Consider the following 19,055-nt stretch of genomic DNA (forward strand, 5'->3'; position numbering starts at 1 on the left):
CAGTTACAGAGATGCTGCCTGCAGATCAGCTCAAGGTTACACGCACCACATCTAGCAGTCTTTGAGCTAGGCCAATCAGGTATGGCGCATTTAGTGCAGTGAAGCAAATGCAAGGTTCACGGACTTATTTTTTCTGTGCACCCATTGCGGCAAATTTAATCAGGCTTTAGTGTTTTACCTGCCAGGTGCATGCTCTCAAAGCTTTTTTATGCTCCAGCCCAGCAACAACTTAAAGAAAAACCTAATGAGCTCAAGACAGATGGAAACTACCAAATGCAAGAACAGAAAATTGAAAACTCTTCGTCACATATGTAAGAAAATAGCATTTATTTGATGCAAAGTGTTTGGGGTGCACATTTCCCCATCTCTCTGGTATTTTCATCATGCTGAAGGATGCACTATGACCACACAGCTCAGAACTGCAACATTACATCATGAATGGCTTGCACAGGCAGGGGAACATGTCTGCCTGTAATGGGCATCGCACCACGGATAAAAAGTTTAAAAACGTGACTGCAGCTCAGCCAGACGTCACGGACCTAAAGGGGACAATGCAATTGAATTATGCCATGCCGCGTTGTAAAACTCAGAGTTCCTCGTCTTTTGTCTGCAGAAAACAAAAGATCAGGCTACGACAGATCAAGGTAAAAACAGGCAGAGCTTGTACCTTAAAATTAAATCTGCTACTGTTCCGGCCAAATGTTTAAATGAAACCTAATCTTACAAAGTGAATCTAGCAATCATTTTGAGCAGCACGTGTAAACGGGGTTCATATATTGGCTTCCACACTGAACGCAGATTAATTTTGGCAAATAAACGATGGAGCTAATCCTCATTATTCCATTTCTGTAACCATAAACCTTATCAACACTTTGGCCTTAGTTTTGCAGTTAGTTGATGTGCACGTGAAGCTCATAGAAACTACAGTAACTCACTACACAGTTACAGCTGAAGCCACGGCCACTACAGTTCATGGTGAGCAAACTGTTTGATCATACAATAACAGTCTGAATCTCCACCTCCTCTGGGGAGGTGATGACATACTCCTCTTGCTGCTGCACCATCTGTATTCCCTCCTCCGCTGCTTCCTCTGTGGTAACCATGGTAACTGTTCCCTCCGCTGCCTCCATGGTACCTGCCGTGGCCAGGAGCGTGCCGTCACTGATGGCGGAGGCCAGCGTCATAGCAACCTGCTCCGTCAGGCTCTCGGGTGTAGCGATGGTGATGGTGTCGCCACAGTCAGAGATGGACGCGCCTTCCTCGTTCACCGCCACATTCTGTACAATAATCTGGTGGCTGCCCGTGCCGTGTGACTGGCTGACAATCCGCTGAACGACTTTCACAATCTGGTTTTCCATCTGCGAGGGAGAAGTTTTATAGAAGAATTCAGGGTGGACTTGTTAAACATAATGAATTTACGTTCGTATTAAGTTATGTTCATCAACCTGCATTTTATATATTGTTGTCATTCTGTAGCTGCTGTAATTTGTACATATTTTCTCCTATGTGCTCAGTCTGTGTGCATACTGACCTCATTTTGGCTGTCCTGAATGAGGGTAACTTCTTCCTGCATTTCCCCCTCAGTTTGAGTCTAAAAGATAAGAGAGAAGCAGAGCAATTGAATAACTTGGATGTAATTTTCATGCAAAACCCTCAGGAAGAAACAAGACTCTTACATTAAATACTCTGAACAGTATCAGGATTTAAAGAAGCTATAAAAGACTAAAAGGTGCTCCGATCGGGTTTTTCAGGGCTAATTACCAGTTTTTGATAACTGGAAACGGGACCGGCCACTTCAGTTTTACGTTTGAAGTTTGAAGCCTTAGATTCATCGTGTAACATTTACCAGTTTTACCATTTTCAACATCGTGTGTTTAGAGGGTATCATGATTCGGCAACTGTCGATTCGTTGTCAAATAACTGCATAAATTCCTCTCGCAGTAGCCAGTGCTCAGTTGTTGGGAACAGCTTAGAGCTTTAACAAACATAGCTTTTGTGCGGTACAAAAACACAAAAATTTTATAAAATAAGAATTAAAGCCGAATGTACCCAACTGAGTTAAGAATTAAAAAAGGCGATGAAAATCAAAAACTTCCCCATGTGTGCCCCTCATTTTTTTACATTTAGTTAATTTAGTTGGTGTGTATGGATGAAAACCGAGTAGCTTGTAAATAATCTGTTATTTTGTCCTGAACATCAGATATTTGGATTCAACATCTGTCCGTTGTTAGTTTAGGACAGATTGATGCTGGTTGGAAAACTTTATTTGAAAATATGGTTAGAACGTTAACGTAAGCTTCACCACTCGGCTTTGTACACTATGCAATGCATTTATGTAAAGAAAATAGTGAAAGATACACAACTGTCAGCAAAAAAAAAGAAAGAAAAAAAAGAAAGGTCAATTGTTTGACGGCACACTACTATCTGGGTAGCGATTGCTGTAGTGTATGACACATGCGAAGCACACGACCAAAAATAACTTAAATCAAGGGCTATGAGGGGAGAAACAAAACCAGAGAGAAACACAGGGACCACATCGCAATATAATTTGATGGGATGAGATGAGTTTTTTTTCCTCAAAAACCTGACTTAACCTGCTGTGCACCAATAAACGTCGCACATCATCTATAAGACAGCCAAAAGAGGCGATCACAAGAGATCATAAACAGAAATTAGGCTCAACTTAGAACTCAGACCGTGTACATCAACACCTCGACGATCCTACTGCAGAAATAATCAACCCCGGCCAGCAGGTGGCGATAACGTCTGCATGAACAACGCATCAAAATAAAAGAAAACAACATCCCGAACATACACAGTGAGCAGATTCATGCAATGGCTGCACTGAAAGACAAATGCGTTTCGTTTGTGTGGTCGGACAATCAAACGCAATTGTTGTTCAATGTAAAGTTACACACAAGACAATGAAAGCCCAGCACACAGGCATCATTGTTGTTATGGTTTCCAGAGCGTGCTCGTCACACACAGCAACAGTGGGCATGCATGAAGTAGCCCGATACGTCCACAACCTCTGTTAGTCTCATACATGTGGATACAAAAAGAGCAGAATTGTTTTTTTTGTTTGTTTTTTTTCTTTTTAATACTCATTCTGGAGTGCATTTAAAAAAAAAAAAAAACAATGCAGTTTTTATGGTTAAAAATTACTCCTCAGCCTCATGAGAGCATCTACTAATTACTTTACTTCCAATAGCCAAGGATTTAAAAGTACTAAAGACTGTCGTACTGCTTTAAAACGACATCAGGGCTAAAGATTTGGCAACATTATATTCCAACAGGTTAGAGCAGCAGCATTTCAGCAACACTCTCCCTACCCAAAAGCTTTAACAAGCTCACGTCTTCTCTTAACCCTGCTCTCCATGTTGCTCCCACCTTGATAATATACTCCTGAGTGTCTGCCACCACTGAGGAGAACTCAACCAAGACCGCATGAGGATCCTCTGAGATGATGGCCGCTGTGGCGAGGCTGTCCACAGAGGCCTGCTCCTCTGTTACAACACCTTGTTGCTCGTCGGATTCATCCTTCTGGCAGCCCCCTGGTGGAAAAACGTGTTATTTGTCTGCCCGTATGTCTGCGTCACATTTTTGCTGCTTTAGATTTGAGTTCTCTCCATTACCCCGACCTTTAGCACGCATGTGCCGATTGAGAGTCCCATGTTCAGCGAAGCCCCGGCCACACCGCGGGCACTTGAAAGGCTTCTCCCCAGTGTGATGACGGATGTGTCGTACCAGAGAGCCTTTCTCTCTGAAGCCTCTAAAGCAGAACTCGCACACGTAGGGTTTCTCATCCCCATGAGTCCGCTGGTGCACTTGTAAGGCATTCTGAGCAAAAGAGATGGCAGAAGAAACGCTTTAACATCTTCATGTAAAATCAATGCCACAAAAAGACCAAAATCTTGAAATAACACTGGTCATCTCACCTTGGTCTTGTATCCTTTGTTGCATCTATTACAGTGGTACGGTCTCTCATCTGAGTGGGCCCTCATGTGTTCACGTACATGTCCAATGGTTTTATACAGCTTCCCACACTCACCACACTTATATCTCCTCTCACTGACATGGACTTCCATGTGTTTCTTCAGCAGGTAACCAGTAAGAAACTCTTTGTGACACAATGTGCACTTAAAGGGTTTGTAACCTGTGCAAAGAGGAACAGAGAGACAGAGAATATGAAATGTTTATCTGGCCTGAAGTCTTCATGTTGACCACACACACACTCTTTAATGTGAGGCAAAGTGATGGCTTACCTAAATGACCTTTGACATGAAAACGGAAATAATTCAAGCCCTTGAATGATCGGTTACAATGTGGACAAGTGTACAGTTTTGTGGATATTCGATCATCACCTATTTCCTTTGGGGGAAAAAAAAAAAAAAAAAAAAAGAAGAATATTATCTAATCACCCCTCATTGGTTAAAGAATGCACATGCCAGTCGACTCCCAACACTTTTCCCTCTCACCTCCTCCATCTCTACAAACTCTTCTTTCACTTGGATCTCAATGACACTCTGATCAGCATCAGGACGTTCAGAAACCACTTTATCCATCTCTTCGGTTGTCTGCGAGACTTCCTCGACCACCGTTTCCTCCGTCCCCAGAGCAATGCCAGAGTTGATGATGGCCTGGCAGATGAGATTGTCGCCTGCTGCTGCGGCAGCGGCCAGAGCTTCTGCCTGCGATTGTTCGACCACCACCTGGTCAGGGCAAGAGTGACAGTTCAACACGAGAACTACGGGCTGGAATGACAGACAAAATTGTACAGGACCCTGAAATGTGCGCCCTCACCTGTTGCTCCTCGGTTGTTCTGTCCACCTCCATTGTGAAGTGGACCTGGCTGAGGACCTCCTGGGAACTAGCCTCTACCACACTAACGACAGCAGTCTGAGCCTCCTCCATATCCTGAGCCTCCTCCATCTCCTGTTCCTCCGGCTGCTGCTCCAAGACAACCACCTCTTGTTGGGCCACCACTGAACCTTGTTCAGAGTCAACCCCTAAATAATTGGCACGGAAACACAGATTTAATCTTATTTTAGACTTTTAAATCTAGCTTTAACACCACAAAGAGGTTTTGGTACATTCATTTCATGCTTGATTAGTAAATGTAAAACAAATTATATTATAACAATATATAATAATTACTACTCAACTGACCTTTTTGTATTCCATCCTTGCTGACAAGGATTTCCTTGTACTGGACAAAACGGATCTTTTCTGTGCAGGGAGTCAGTGCTTTAAGGTGTCTGGTGAGAGCCCCCGACTCTCTGAAGGACTGGCCACACAGGGTACATCGATACGGCCGCTCGTCTGCAAGAGGAAACGAAAAAAGTCTTACAATTAGGTTTATTTTCTGAGAAAACAGACCGATAAATAGAACAGCGCTGTGCGACTTCAGTTTATTCTCAATACCAGTGTGACGACGGTTGTGCCGTATCAGGGAGCCTTTGGTGCGGAACGACGTCCCACATAGCTCACATGAGAAGTTCTTCTGGTCACTGTGAGTTTTCATGTGAGTTCTCAAGATGTTCGTCTGTGGAAAGAAATAGAAATATATCCGTCGGATGGGCAGGATTAGAGACAAACAATTACAAACAAGCGCCATTTTCTAAATTACCACACGCACACAAATCAAACGTATGACTCACAGTTTTAAACGTCTTTTCACAAAGGTGACAAATATAACGGCCCTCTTGGGTGACTTTGTACGTCAGCTTGTCACTGTCGGTGTCGTCCGATACGAAACCTTCAGCTCCATCAGATTGATCAGTGACTTTAACAGAGGCCATTTTCTTCCTGCGACCTCGACCCATCAGACCACTGCTTTCATCTACGTGAAAAACAGGCCAAATAATTATTTGTGCAATATGAAGTGTTAAAGCAACTATGTCACCAGACGGAAGGTTGAGTTTATGTTTTTCAAGGTTTTCCGAAATTTTATGGATTAAGAAAATAAGAAAAGAAAAAAAACACAACTGGCACATTAAAGCTATTGACTCACCATCGGTGTTCTTCACAAGTTTATTCAATGATGCATCCTCAGTTGATTTCACCTCTGAGGAAGAGTTGGCCACAGTAACCTGGGAAATGAAGATATAAATATATATATACTTATAGCAACCATCTGTTTGGAGTGGCTCCTTAATGTAAACCCACAAAAGCCTAGCACGTACCTCATGAGTGGCATCCTGACCAGCCTCCCGTGCTTCCACGCGCTTGCAACTTTGGTGCAGCTTGTGCTGGATGAAAGCTTCAAGCGTTGAGAACTCCGACTGACAGCGTCCACACTTGTGCACGTCATCTAAAAGGACCAACACAACACGTATCAGCACGAGCTAACTTCACTTATTTTCCCGTGTTGCTAACTGCCACCGGTTTGCTATAAACTTTCCAAAATACCGCAAACTGCCCATGCGTCCAACTTGGGAGCTGCTGCTGCAAAACACCAAACAAGCTGATGTTGCTAATGTCAGTTAGCCGCTAGCAACATTTCACGATGGAGGAAGTTAGCCAGGCCCAAACACAATAAGCGATAAACATTTCAGACTTGTTTTAGCCGGTGGGGGGACTAACCGTCATCTCCCAGAGTGGTTTGAATGGTGATGGTCTCGTTGCCGTTCTTCGTTTGCTCCTTCTCTGTTTCTGCCGTATGATTATTTTCTACATTCATGTCGTTTGACTTCTCCGTCTCTGTCGCAACGCTGCATCGGGTAGGGAAAACATGGCGGATTTACGACCCCGTAGTCATAACAACAAAAGGGCGCGTGCACGTTATTCTGTCATTGGCAAGGAGTTGGAAACAAGATATGTTGATTAAATTTTGATCATAAATAACGCTACCATGGCATTCGGCTCGGTATAGTTAATGTCTGATTTTCTTTCTTTCAATTAACTAAATCAACTGTGATCATACAAAGACGACTCTTTTGCTTTCGTATCTGCACAACGTTGATGGTTTATAAAGTAGTCTATATGAAGTTAGACCCACCATATTCAAGACCGGACACTGATTCAGAATGAAAAATAATAGCAACTATTTCACTAAATTTATTCAAGCATATCTGGATTTACATGATCGTGGCCTCTGAAAGTAGTCACCTGTGGAGAACAGGTTCACACATCTTTTACCCACCCAAGTCATGCCTTTTGTATATTCTGATCAACATCAGAGGTCACAGATCTAAGTCACTCTCCCTTTCTCTGGGTAATATGAGAAAACCTGGTTTTGGAATTCAGCTGTCTGTTCTTCCTCACAGTGTCACAAGCATAAAAGTATAATTTCAGTGACTGAAACGTGTCTGTTGTAACATCTACTGCTGTGATGTCTATATTAATTCGCGCATCGAATGAACCCGCCATTTGTTCATGCTCCCATCTGTTGCCTCCCTCCCAAAGAAATGAGAATATGGTTTTCTATTTTCTATTTTTGTGATATAGTCTTACGTCTTATTTCCAAGGGGTCTATCCGCTTCCAGTACTTTAGTTTTGGTTGAATTTTGGGGGTCTCGTGTCAACATTTGAACATATGTTAGGTTCGCGCATGTGAGGCAAACTATTCACGACACAAGAGTAAACATTGACTTTACGGCAGTAAAAATGGCTTCTCACTTCAGCGGTGTCCTACAACTGACGGATCTGGACGATTTTATCACCCCCTCTCAGGTCGGTTTCTAAAACTACTATGACATAACATTATATTCTATTAATTCCCGAAGGTCACGGCAGATACTAACGATTTTATTGTCACATAACAGCAGTTAACAGTGGAAAAGGTCGTGCAGTAGCTAGCATACTTTTAGCATACTTAGCGGTTCCTAGTAGTCCTGCTGTGTAACAACCCACAAACAACAGTAACATTTAGTGTTTTTGAACGAAAAATTCCCTACAAAGCGATGTTCATTTGTTAGTTTAGCTGTTAACCGATCACAGGGCGTGGAATATTACTTTACAACTATTCGACGCGTGCCACGGCTAGCTTCTGGCTAACGATGGCGATGATGTAATCCCGATGACATAGCCTAAGTATTTACATTTCGGTTGTTGGCAGTGTTACTGCCGTGAATACAACTACATAATCATGAATTTCAGAGGCATAAGGACATGAGCCAATTAGATAAAAGTACAGATTGGTGTTAAGTGTCCAAAGTTGATCAAATGAAAAAGAAATGCGTTGAATATTCGTTGAATACATCTGTTAGCAATACCGTTTTTTTAACATAACACTTTTATTGTTCAAGGGATATGAATTATTCAATAAATGATGGTCTTAGTGTTTTAAAAACCGTCTGATTGTTTGCTAATATTGAAGACAAGAGATGAAAAAAGCACACAAGAAATGCTACGTACAACCGGGACTTTACAGATCTTTTATAGATAAGCTACAATCTTTCTGGAATGAATTTCTAAGGTTAGAGTTTATTGCTGGAGGACACATTGAACCTATAAGGAAATAAACCATCCCACAGTCAAACATGGTGGACAATCTATTGTGCTTTCGGCCTGCTTCACAGCTTCTGATACTGGAGGCAGTGAAGGTACATTTGAAATATGAAGAACATCAGGTGTTTTAGAGTGAAAGGTCTTACCACATTTCAGAAAATTGAGTTTGGTATGAAAGTCTTTAGCCTTATATTAGGACAACAACCCAAAGCACACAGTAATGGAACAAAAGCACGATTAAGGCAAATGTTTTTTTTGTTTGTTTTTTTTAATTGGCCACCACTGAGTCTTGGCCTTGGCCATTGAAAACCTTTGAAAGGAGCTGAAATCTTCCATCGAAAAAGAACTTGTGAAAAGTTGGAAGATCTTAGAAATACGACAATGCAAGAATGGCAGATTGGTACAAAACTTTTAGAGGTTAATGTTGCCAAAGACTCTGGAGCCAAGTATTAGAAAGGAGTGCCAATTTGTCCGGGGTTCTTTTAGCATTGTTTCACTATTGTGCAAATTTAGTTTTTTCCCTTTGTTCTGTTATTGCAGATCATTTGATTAAGTATTATTCTGCCCTATCAGTATTTATTAATTTGTATTTATTTCTGAATATATTCCGAATTATACACTTGAAATGAAAAGGGGTTTGGGGAAATACTTCTGACCCTTGTTGATATGTGTCTCATTTCTTTACTTTCTTATTCTCTTACCTTTACTCGTTTTCATTTGGATGTTACTGTTTACGTGGTTTATAAAGAAAGCTGTGATTAAAAAAAAATTGTATTTTTGCTTGTTTGACGTGTTTTGTGTCTGTTCTTAAGGAATGTGTCAAACCAGTCAAAGTAGAGAAGAAACAAGGGAAATCGGTGGCCAGAATACAGATAGAAGATGATGGCAGTTACGTTCAAGTCAACCTGGTGGGTATCGAGGCTTTATCCTTAATCTGTGTGTGACTTATTCAAAAAAGGGTATTGCACCACTAAAGAGTCGATCCACCTTGTGTTTGAAGGATGGTGGGAAGCAGAAGCTGGAGAGAGCAAAGATCTCACTGAATGACTGTTTGGCCTGCAGTGGCTGCATCACCTCAGCTGAGAGCGTCCTCATCACGCAGCAGAGTCACGAGGAGCTTTTAAAAGTGCTGCGGAACAACAAGGTGTAAAGATCTCTCAGGACTTCTGTGTGGTGTATCTTGTTGCAGTTTGGTTTTTCCAGCTTCTGTATTGCGAGAGTGTTGATTTTGAGTGCTTCTGCGCATTCACCTTTGACATCATGTGGACTTCCTGCACAGACCAATGAGGCAGAGCAGAAGACCGTGGTTGTGTCGGTGTCACCTCAGTCCAGAGCCTCCCTCGCAGCACGCTATGACCTCAGTAGTAGTGAGACGGGCAGCAGACTCTCTTCTTTCTTTAAACGCCTGGGTATGAGCCTTTTTCTTTCTGTTTTTTGATTCGCATAACAAAAATATGGGTTGTTGGAGGCGGACACATGCGAACCTCTCACCATTATTGCTGTTTTATGCAGGGGTCCATCATGTGTTTGACACCAGCTTTAGTCGGAGCTTCAGTCTGCTGGAGAGTCAGAGAGAGTTTGTTGAGCGCTTCCAGAGGAGGGAGCAGGACAGCAAGGCCCTGCCCATGCTAACATCTGCCTGTCCAGGTATCTCACAAAAAATATAAAGGGAAAAAAACGCTCATGAACACAAAGTAAAATGCTAAATGTGTCAGTGTGCTAACTGTGCCAGGAAGCTTTATTTTTCAGCCTCATTTCTCTTCTCTAATATCCTGTCGGCAGTCCATGATTTAATAAACCAACATGATTCCTCCTTTACAAAATGTAGAAAAAAGCTGCTTAAAGAAGCATTCGTTTAATCAACTGCTTGGTTCATTAATTCATTATTTTTCTTAAGCTGTGGAAGTGAAATTACTCTGTTAAATTCAATCCAGGATGAACAGAATAAAGTGTTATAAACGTGATTTGCAGTTCAGCCGAAGGAGGGACCTTCTTTATACTGAGGGTCGACCATGTAAGCGTTTCAGTGTCTGTTCAAAGATCATTTTAGGATGATTACCTCTGTGTGGTTTGCAGGTTGGATCTGCTATGCAGAGAAGACACATGGGGAGTATATTCTTCCATATATCAGTACCACCCGCTCTCCACAGCAGGTGATGGGTTCTCTAGTTAAAGGCTATTTTGCAGAAAAACAGGTATGCTTCAAGGTTGTCTTGGAAGGTTGACTACTACAAATGTCAGTGGATGAATAGTTATTCACAAAGAGAGTCTGAGCTGTGTGTTGTGTGTGTTGTCAGGGGTTGAGTCCACAGCAGATCTACCACGTGGCAGTGATGCCCTGCTTTGATAAGAAACTTGAGGCCTCTCGCTCAGATTTCTTCTTAAACAAAGCTGAGACCCGAGAAGTGGATTGTGTCATCACCTCTGGTACATTAGCTACACTTGGAAATTCTTCTTGTGCGTGTGGATGTCCAGCGTTTTCATTCTTACGCATTTTCTTGTCTACTACAGGAGAGGTTCAGAAAATGCTGGAGGAGGAAAATGTTTCTCTTAATGATGTTGATCCCGTAGCCCTGGATACAATGTAAGTTCTGAGCAATTTGAGCTTTTTTTTTTTTGTCAGCCAACTTCACTTAAAAAATCCTCAACAGTATGTGTCTTTTTTTTTTTTTTTTTACCCAGGTTCAGCAGTGTGTGTGGGGATCAGTTCCTGAGCCATGCTGGCAGTGGGTCAGGTGGTTACCTCCATCATGTCTTTACTTATGCTGCCAAGCAGCTCTTTGGAGAGGAGGTGAAGGAGCTCACCTACAAAACACTCAGGTGAGCATGCCTCTATGAGTGTCCTGTGACAGCGCGTGTTAAAGGGTCATTATACTTCGCAGACCTCTCAAGCTTGAATTCATTATGAGTGAAAGGTCATGTGCTGATGAAGTACATTCAAAGCAGTTTAACCTTTCAGTATTAGCCTCTTCTCAAAAACACAATGAAATTGTAATGCCACATGATCTAATCTGCATAGTGGGGGCTGCTTCAGAGGCTTTGCATCTGCAGGGAGAAACTTTTATTAAAACATTAGTGAAAACGTGTGCCACATCTGCTGACTGTGTTCTCCTACCCGACGGCTCAGGAATAAAGACTTCCAGGAGGTGAGACTGGAGAGAGATGGTGAAGTCCTGCTGTGCTTTGCCTCAACCTACGGTTTCCGCAACATTCAGAACCTTGTGCAGAAACTCAAGAGGGGAAAGTCGCCTTACCACTTTGTGGAAGTTATGGCCTGTCCATCAGGTAAAGTGACAAATGCTTCCTCACGAAGTGGCAACCCTGTCAGAACCTGTCACAAATGGCGGGCTTCTGTTCTAAGGCCAATATGAGACGACAAAATGTAGGAGTTAAGTGTCTGTGTTGTCCGGAAAATGTTCTGAAAAATTAGGCTAATTCAGTCCATTTTTTCAAGTGTTGGGCTGAAAAAAACACACCTGCAGGGCTCACACAATAGTCACTTACACACTTCTCGGTTTGCATCATTTGAGCAAGTAGGTCAAAGTGAATAACATGTCCCACTTGTTAACTCTCAGGCTGCCTGAATGGCGGCGGGCAGGTGAAGCCCGGGACCGGTCAGAACCAGAAGGAGTTTCTCCAGAAAGTTGAGCAGCTCTACAAGGCAGAGCGCCCCCTGCTGCCCGAAGATGATGCTGGAGTGGCCGAGTTATACCGGTCCTGGCTGCACAGCGTGGGGGAGGAAAGGGCCAAAGAGCTGCTGCACACACAGTACCACGCCGTGGAGAAGATGGGCAACGGGCTCACGATGAAGTGGTGATCCTGTTGCTCAGCTACGGCGACGTGTTCGCAGGTTTTTGAACACTTTTTTTTTTTCAACAGACCCAGCCGTCCAACTTAACTGTGACTATTTGTCTTTAAAGAGACGAGGGTTATGTGGCCAAAGTCCGACATATGCCATCGTAACTTTAAAGCACTTTTCCACTGTGTGCCTGGTGAGGTGAGTGAGCAGGCGTGATCAAATTATGTGAAACCTGAGCAGATGGTTTGCCCTTTTACTGTAGATTGTCTTTGTAAATGGTAAATAAGTGTGTGGCACATAAAAATGTTAGCTAGAACAATATATGCCAAAATGGGATCATTCCTTGTTTATTTAAGGATTAGATATATGTATATATACATTTTGAAAAAATAAAAACTTAATTTGCGTCATTTTTTTTTATTTTAACATAAATAGTATATCCAGACCATCGATTCAGACTGATATGTTTATTGTATCACTTTCATGTGCAGTTATAGGCTCTTGTACAGTGCGAGAGTATAGTTGAAAAGCAGTGATTTACAATGATTGTAATGTACACTGCATGTAACAGTTTATAATACACCAGATTATAAAGTTATTAAGTATTATGGGATAACGGCCACTAAGACGACAGAAATTCGACAAGGAAGAAGAAGAAAAAAAAGTAAAATAAAAGTAAACTTGCGCTCTACGCTACTTAAAGTGATGGTTCGGAGTAGATTCACCCTAGGGTCATTTGAACCGTGACATCCTGCCAAGTCTTTCCGATATTGGCTGAACATCAGCCGAGTTACAGAGTTATTCCGAATAGCTTAGTAGCCTACAAGGGTTAATGGATCCTGGCAGTATCTCCAAAATTACCACACTAAAATCACATGCCATGACACCAAACTTCTACAGTAGTACAAATATGGTCTGTACTCACGAAACGATGAATTTTGAAGTTTATACATAGTCCAGGAGTTTATTATTATCAACACAAGCCTAATAGCTTCTCTGCTGCTAAAGCTGCGTCGACGTCACTTCCTTGATCTGGGAGCTTCAATGTAAGATGAGGGTTGATCTACTACTGTAGACAACAAAGTATATGCTATATTCTACATGATTTTTTATGTTGTAGAGTTGTGAATTTATTTTATCAATGGAGAAATTGAGCAGCCTTGCTTTGTTGTCTTTATTCTCATTACATATAAAACATAATCAGTCTTATGCTTTCAGAATGTGATTTATTTCTGTTACTTGTTTCTTAATTTATAAACTGTTCTGATAAATATCAATTGAATTTTTTTAAATCTCAGGAATACAATTTTTTTTTTCACACTTCATTATGTCATACAGCTTCATGTCAAAAGAGGTGAACTATCTCTTCATTATGATTTATAACATTTGCAAAAAATAAGATGTCAAAACAAAAAAAGGGGTAAAAGGTTTCAGTCAAACGACTTCAAATGTGAATGAAAGACTAATATCTGCCTCTCACCCGGTGCGGTACCGCAGGGTCGACAGCTATGGCCTGTTTGCTCTGCTCCTCTATCACCAGGTACATGTACTGTAGTTGTCTTCCAGGATGGAGATCACCTTTACCTTCATGGCACCCATACACGCATGCGCACCACAGCGCGCGACGTTTCAGGAAGACCTTTTAATTGTTCAACGGTATTGACAAATTAGCCACTTGTATGGTAACAAATTTTCGTTAGTACGTAGAACATTGACGGTTAGCTTTGAAAAGCACGTTTTGTTTATTTCAACCCGCAAACCTCCACAGTGTGGACCTGAACGCTTTCTGCTGCTTTGAAATTAAAGATTTAATCTAAAATGATCGATTTCTAAAAAAAAAAGTAAATGCACCTCACTTTAGCTGCGCTCCGTGTATTTCTGCCCGACTGATTTCAAAATTATTATTCCACATTTCTGCTTTGAGACCGGGAAGTCATCGCGACATCATGGAGAAGTGGCAAATGCAAGTAACAGCACAGTCATTTTAAATCATCCACCGTCGTCATTATTAAGAGAAAAATGTATCATGTTTTATTCTGAAGTCACAAGTATGAAGATTAGTGTTTGGTTCAGATGGTTCTGGTTGAGTTAATGTACATTTATGAAGGTATACTTGTTTTGAACCTTGTAAATTTCAATTTTCTGCAGCACTTTTAACTCACCTATGATATATGCAATTAATGCTACTGTAGTTAGGAGTTCACTAACTTGGCTTGTGAGGACTAATCAACAATTATATTCTTGAAATGATCCACAAACATATTACATGTCAATAAAACACTCAAGTGAAAGCTGACATTTGCTTTTATTTAATAACGATGTTTTATTGCTTTTAGCAAAGAACCTCATGCAATGTCCTTTCAAAGATTAAATAAGCATCTCTCAGAATCTCTAAGATGTAAAGCAGACGCACCAACAAGCTAAATGTGCTCACCTAATGATTTTAAATAAAACCAGAAAGAAAAAATAAAGCAGGTGTGTTGTCTTTTTGAAAATGTGAAAATGAATGACACGAAGAGACATTCTGGTCAGAGTAAAACATCAATACAAATCTTTACAGAATGAAAAATAACCACTTTTTATTATCAAAATTAAATACTCGAGTGGCTCCCTGCTTTGTTAAATGTTAAATCTAATCTAATCACTGAACAAAACTGTTCAATACATCAACAAATTATACTAAATAAACTTAAATATTTCCAAAGTTAAAATTCATTTCTTCGATAAAGCATTTTTTTTTCCTTTTTCAAATGGCCATATATTCCTTATAACCTTTGCACCAATATGAGCCGAACAAAAAAAATTCCAAAAGATATGTTAGAGTCTTATAACAGCTAAAGCTGGTGGTAAAAGTGTGTGCAGTCACTGGGAATTAATGTGTAAATCTATCTAAAATGGATTTGAGGATGAGTTATCTTCATTAATATTTAATGTGCAGCTTGCAGTGTTGTGAGCAGTTGAAAAAGTCAACACGAACGCACTGGACTTTACTCCTTAGGCACTCGGAAACCATCTTTTTCTTTCCGGAGGCTTCTCATGGTTTCAACTGGGTCCGTCTGCTTCACGTGGTCTTGAACAGACTTCTCTCTAAATTAAACAGCGAAAAGGACAAGAGGAGGTAAAAAAAAAAAAATAATAATAATTTTTTAAATGGCACAACAGCAGTAAGTAGCTCTTAACAAACTACAAACTCCTCTGACATGACCAGCGTTCAATCGAATTGCACGTACTTTACTCTCATAAAGGGATTGAACGTAAATTCGTCTGCCAAAGTGGATGGAATTGTCGGCTCCCCGTTGCTGCACTTCTCCTATGGAAAAAAAAAAAAGACACATGCAAGGCAGTTCTTACTTTCAATGGTTTCGATTTTTGATCGTCTGATTGCAAAAAAAACACGTCACCCAAAATACCTTTGCCCACGCCAGCTTCTTCTGAATGACTTCATTCTGGGGTTCCACGTGACGTGCAAATTTCAGATTGCTGACGGTGTACTCATGTCCGCAGTAAACACGCTTTAACACAAATAAACACATTGCAGTCAGGCATGGCTTGCATTTTGTCCTAATAGGCCCTCTTCTGAACATTATAGGAAAGCATATTTCCTACTGACTGGTAGAGATTTTCATGAAGACTCTTTCAGTTCTAAGCTATCACAGCAAGGGAGTGTGCGCATTTACCGTTTCAGGAGGTAGGCGTCCCAGAATTTCTATCAAGGCTCTGTACATCTGCTCTGCAGTGCCCTCAAAGAATTTGCCACAACCAGCCACAAACAGCGTATCACCTGCATGGGGAGACAGAAGAGAGTCCTCAGGGAATGAAAAGCTGTAACACACGGCGGAGTGCGAACTTCTGTCCCATTATGTTAATGCAATTCGACGAACCTGTGAACACAGCTGGAGGCTCAGAGCTGTTTTCCTTCGTTACAAAGTAGCAGATGTGACCGGTTGTGTGACAAGGTGTAAACAGACATTTAACGCTGAGTGATCCAACCTGAAAATTAGAAAAATTAAAAAAAAAAGAGGTAGCATGAGTCATTAGGGTAATGTTGTATATCTTGACTGTGCAAAAGACAGACCAATGGTCTCACTTTGAAAGTGTTGGAGTGAGAAACTTTCTTCGTAATGGCATCAACTCTGTCATCACCTCCATAGACCCTCAGCCCTGGCATTAGCTTCACCATTTTCTCATTCCCACTGGCATGATCCCTGCAACAGAAAACAATCGGCATAAAGTTACTGCTCTTTGTTTTCATAGAAAAGGTATAAAACTTTCTTAGCATGCTACACTAGAAATGTAAGCGTTTTAGGCCCGAATTCAATCGAGCACGCCGTGTCTGCGTTAGCCAAAGCAGATTTGTGAATGGTGAAGCAACAGGCAAGCATACCAATGGTGATGAGTGGTCAGAACTGTTGTGAGTCTAACGCCGTGTTTCCTTACAGCTTCCACAACCTGTTGAAAGCACAAAAGAGTCCTAAATGAGGTCGTCCCTCTAAAAAACTAGCTGGTTAGTTGATATAAATGAAAATGAAAAAAAAATAAATAAATCACAAACAATAATTAGTCATTCAAGCTGTTAATTAAGGAAGGTACAGTTGTTGGTTGCAGCTTTTTGCAGTTTCTGACTCTCCCAGTCGACTTTGATAACATGATACATCCCCAAACTACTACTTAATGTAGGACCTCCGTTTGTTAAAGGCTGTACATCTCAAGTAAATACAGACGGGGAGAGAAAAGTTTAAAATGAAAGATAAAACCAACTATCTTCAGAACATCTTGGCACTGAATCGGCAAGATTCTGGAACTATTATTCCCACATGTCGTTTTGTTGTTTTAATGATGGTGCTGGACAGCAGTGTTGGAAATATGCCCTGCGACAGCAAGCGCCACAAAGTGTGATTCACATCCTTTTCTTGCTCTTAAAACCACTTCGCCAGTACTGTTGCATGCACAGTTGAGTTGAGGTGCAGTTACTGCGTCAGGGGATTTTGTCAAACGATGCTGCAACTATAAAAATCGGGATTTTACAAGAGCAGAGAGACAGTCTGGAAATGGTTCAAGCGACCGCAAGTTGTACTGTAGCCATAATGGGCTGATTTTGAAATGACAATTTGTGACGCGTTTAGCCGTCTGACAAAAGAAACAGAAAGATATGTGAAGGTGATCCAACAAACACCAAGGCTGTCTTTTATATATATAGGGACTCCACATACTAATCTTCTGGATGATAACTTGTGCCGAAACCGCAAGAAAAATTCATGTTTACTTCATTTCTGCTCAAGACAGCAAATGATAAACATATCTGTCCATTGCAAGTAAAAACAAAAGGTATTTTTAACAATATAAGGACCTAAAAAAACACCCATTAAACACAACGCCCTAAAAATCAACATACAAATTCTAAATCAACCAGGGAACAACAATGGCAGGCCCACATATGAGGAAATCGTTCCTCTGTAGATAGTGCTCTCATCCCAATAGGGTGAATGTCATCATTCAAAAGAACTTTGTATTTACTTCAATGACTTTTCCTCTACAAGGGGAGATGCGGACCTAAAGATTGGCAGTGAAATGCCACCGACAGCATAACAGAGGTTTTTCCTTCAATTAGTCACTTATCTGCATCAGCAAAGCGTACAAATTATTATGGGTAATAGTACGAAATTGTTCAGGGGGCCCTCTCTAAGAGTGTAATGAACTTAGATATTGGAATCATGATTATTTTGGATTGTCGACCACTTGTAAGCAGCATCTTGGTGTTGCAGCACTTTAGCAAGAATTTGGGGTAATGCACAGCAATGTGATACGCACAGACCTTAATGGGCTCCACAGGATCAACAATAGCTGCTTCTCTGGAGTCTTCGTCAATCAGTAGATACATGTAGTTGTCACTAAGTGCTGGGAGAAGTTCGACCCTCATATTAGCTTGTTCCACCAGGTGAGATTTTCTCACTGTGCTGTGAAGGAGAGCGGCTGCCTGGGCCTTGACTTCCACAGGTGCTTCAGAAAAGGGACACAAGTCAGTGTAAGTATACAAGTCAATATGTGCCTAGCAGCAAAGTAATATAAAGTAGTAACACACTAAGTAAAACCTATTTTTATTTCGTTCTCGTTTCTTAAAATGTCATAAACACCATGACACTGAAAGCACACTGGCCGCTGGATGGACAAGTGTTTAACCCGCGAGCTGATGCGACACTAAAGGTAAACAACGTTAGCTTTGGTGAAACCCGTTTTCCAGAAACAAACACGCTAGTGTTACTTCTCATTGAGTGGTTTAAACATTAGTCAAACAAGCCTGTCACTGGGGATATTATGCAACAGACCAGCTGTGTTCAACTGACAGCCTTCATGTTAACGACACAAACATAAACACATTAGCAACATGTCGCTGCTTGACATTCAAGTAACAGGCTAACGTGTTACATATTAGCATACGCAGAAATGGAGTGGACGTACCAAATTTTAAGGCTGCGGCAGTTCCTACTAGAGTGCAGGCACTCCCTATTAGAGACTTGAATAACATTACAGTAGCTACAATCTTATCACGTTAGAATGAACCAGAAAAGTTTGGTTTCAGTTCCGCCTCCGCCCCCTTTTTAATGTAACCCTCCCAGGCATTAATAATCGATTATCGGGTCGTCGATCGCGGATGGTCGGTGAAACAGATGGTTAATTGAGCAAATGTTGGAAAAAAAATATGAGTATGTTGTAGATTACATTTGTATTACATTAGGCTGTCATATACAGAGATAAATGTATATAATTCTACGATAGATCTATTTTAATTTGACGTCTGAGTTCTGCG

At 41.1% G+C, this 19,055-nt stretch overlaps 3 protein-coding genes across 3 annotated transcripts; 1 reads left to right on the plus strand and 2 right to left on the minus strand.

Annotated features, from left to right (window-relative positions):
- Positions 1 to 306: 306 nt before the first annotated feature.
- e4f1 (E4F transcription factor 1) lies at positions 307 to 6,728 on the minus strand. Its single transcript, XM_075454494.1, has 14 exons — positions 6,586 to 6,728; positions 6,186 to 6,313; positions 6,014 to 6,092; positions 5,661 to 5,842; positions 5,425 to 5,545; positions 5,170 to 5,322; positions 4,804 to 5,009; positions 4,479 to 4,712; positions 4,266 to 4,371; positions 3,939 to 4,156; positions 3,642 to 3,840; positions 3,391 to 3,554; positions 1,532 to 1,591; positions 307 to 1,358 (listed from the first exon to the last, which is right to left on the minus strand). Exons 1-14 carry the CDS (start codon positions 6,680 to 6,682, stop codon positions 993 to 995), a joined length of 2,313 nt encoding a protein of 770 aa, XP_075310609.1. The 5' UTR covers positions 6,683 to 6,728; the 3' UTR covers positions 307 to 992.
- Positions 6,729 to 7,588: 860 nt separating this feature from the next.
- narfl (nuclear prelamin A recognition factor-like) lies at positions 7,589 to 13,448 on the plus strand. Its single transcript, XM_075454002.1, has 11 exons — positions 7,589 to 7,674; positions 9,264 to 9,359; positions 9,452 to 9,595; positions 9,731 to 9,860; positions 9,964 to 10,098; positions 10,528 to 10,646; positions 10,749 to 10,878; positions 10,963 to 11,035; positions 11,134 to 11,271; positions 11,579 to 11,736; positions 12,027 to 13,448. Exons 1-11 carry the CDS (start codon positions 7,609 to 7,611, stop codon positions 12,266 to 12,268), a joined length of 1,431 nt encoding a protein of 476 aa, XP_075310117.1. The 5' UTR covers positions 7,589 to 7,608; the 3' UTR covers positions 12,269 to 13,448.
- A 1,071-nt stretch (positions 13,449 to 14,519) lies between these two features.
- Positions 14,520 to 18,846, minus strand: hagh (hydroxyacylglutathione hydrolase). The gene is made up of 9 exons (XM_075454003.1): positions 18,707 to 18,846; positions 18,063 to 18,247; positions 16,635 to 16,699; positions 16,338 to 16,455; positions 16,132 to 16,240; positions 15,928 to 16,031; positions 15,661 to 15,762; positions 15,481 to 15,560; positions 14,520 to 15,337 (listed from the first exon to the last, which is right to left on the minus strand). Exons 1-9 carry the CDS (start codon positions 18,771 to 18,773, stop codon positions 15,238 to 15,240), a joined length of 930 nt encoding a protein of 309 aa, XP_075310118.1. The 5' UTR covers positions 18,774 to 18,846; the 3' UTR covers positions 14,520 to 15,237.
- Between the last annotated feature and the right edge of the window lie 209 nt (positions 18,847 to 19,055).

Source organism: Odontesthes bonariensis, chromosome 21 (genome assembly GCF_027942865.1).
Source record: "Odontesthes bonariensis isolate fOdoBon6 chromosome 21, fOdoBon6.hap1, whole genome shotgun sequence".
Taxonomy (NCBI): domain Eukaryota; kingdom Metazoa; phylum Chordata; class Actinopteri; order Atheriniformes; family Atherinopsidae; genus Odontesthes; species Odontesthes bonariensis.

Excerpts from the sequence above, each read along its gene's own strand:
- hagh (XM_075454003.1), bottom strand. The coding sequence starts at position 18,773 with ATGTTATTCAAGTCTCTAATAGGGAGTGCCTGCACTCTAGTAGGAACT. Across the intron at positions 18,248-18,706 it reads TGCCGCAGCCTTAAAATTTG|CACCTGTGGAAGTCAAGGCC; the intron begins GTACGTCCACTC and ends CCTTTTCTGAAG. Across the intron at positions 16,700-18,062 it reads ATCCTGTGGAGCCCATTAAG|GTTGTGGAAGCTGTAAGGAA; the intron begins GTCTGTGCGTAT and ends TGCTTTCAACAG.
- narfl (XM_075454002.1), top strand. The coding sequence starts at position 7,609 with ATGGCTTCTCACTTCAGCGGTGTCCTACAACTGACGGATCTGGACGAT. Across the intron at positions 9,360-9,451 it reads GTTACGTTCAAGTCAACCTG|GATGGTGGGAAGCAGAAGCT; the intron begins GTGGGTATCGAG and ends TTGTGTTTGAAG. Across the intron at positions 9,596-9,730 it reads AAGTGCTGCGGAACAACAAG|ACCAATGAGGCAGAGCAGAA; the intron begins GTGTAAAGATCT and ends CTTCCTGCACAG.
- e4f1 (XM_075454494.1), bottom strand. The coding sequence starts at position 6,682 with ATGAATGTAGAAAATAATCATACGGCAGAAACAGAGAAGGAGCAAACG. Across the intron at positions 6,093-6,185 it reads GTCAGGATGCCACTCATGAG|GTTACTGTGGCCAACTCTTC; the intron begins GTACGTGCTAGG and ends TTCATTTCCCAG. Across the intron at positions 4,372-4,478 it reads AGTTTGTAGAGATGGAGGAG|GAAATAGGTGATGATCGAAT; the intron begins GTGAGAGGGAAA and ends TTTCCCCCAAAG.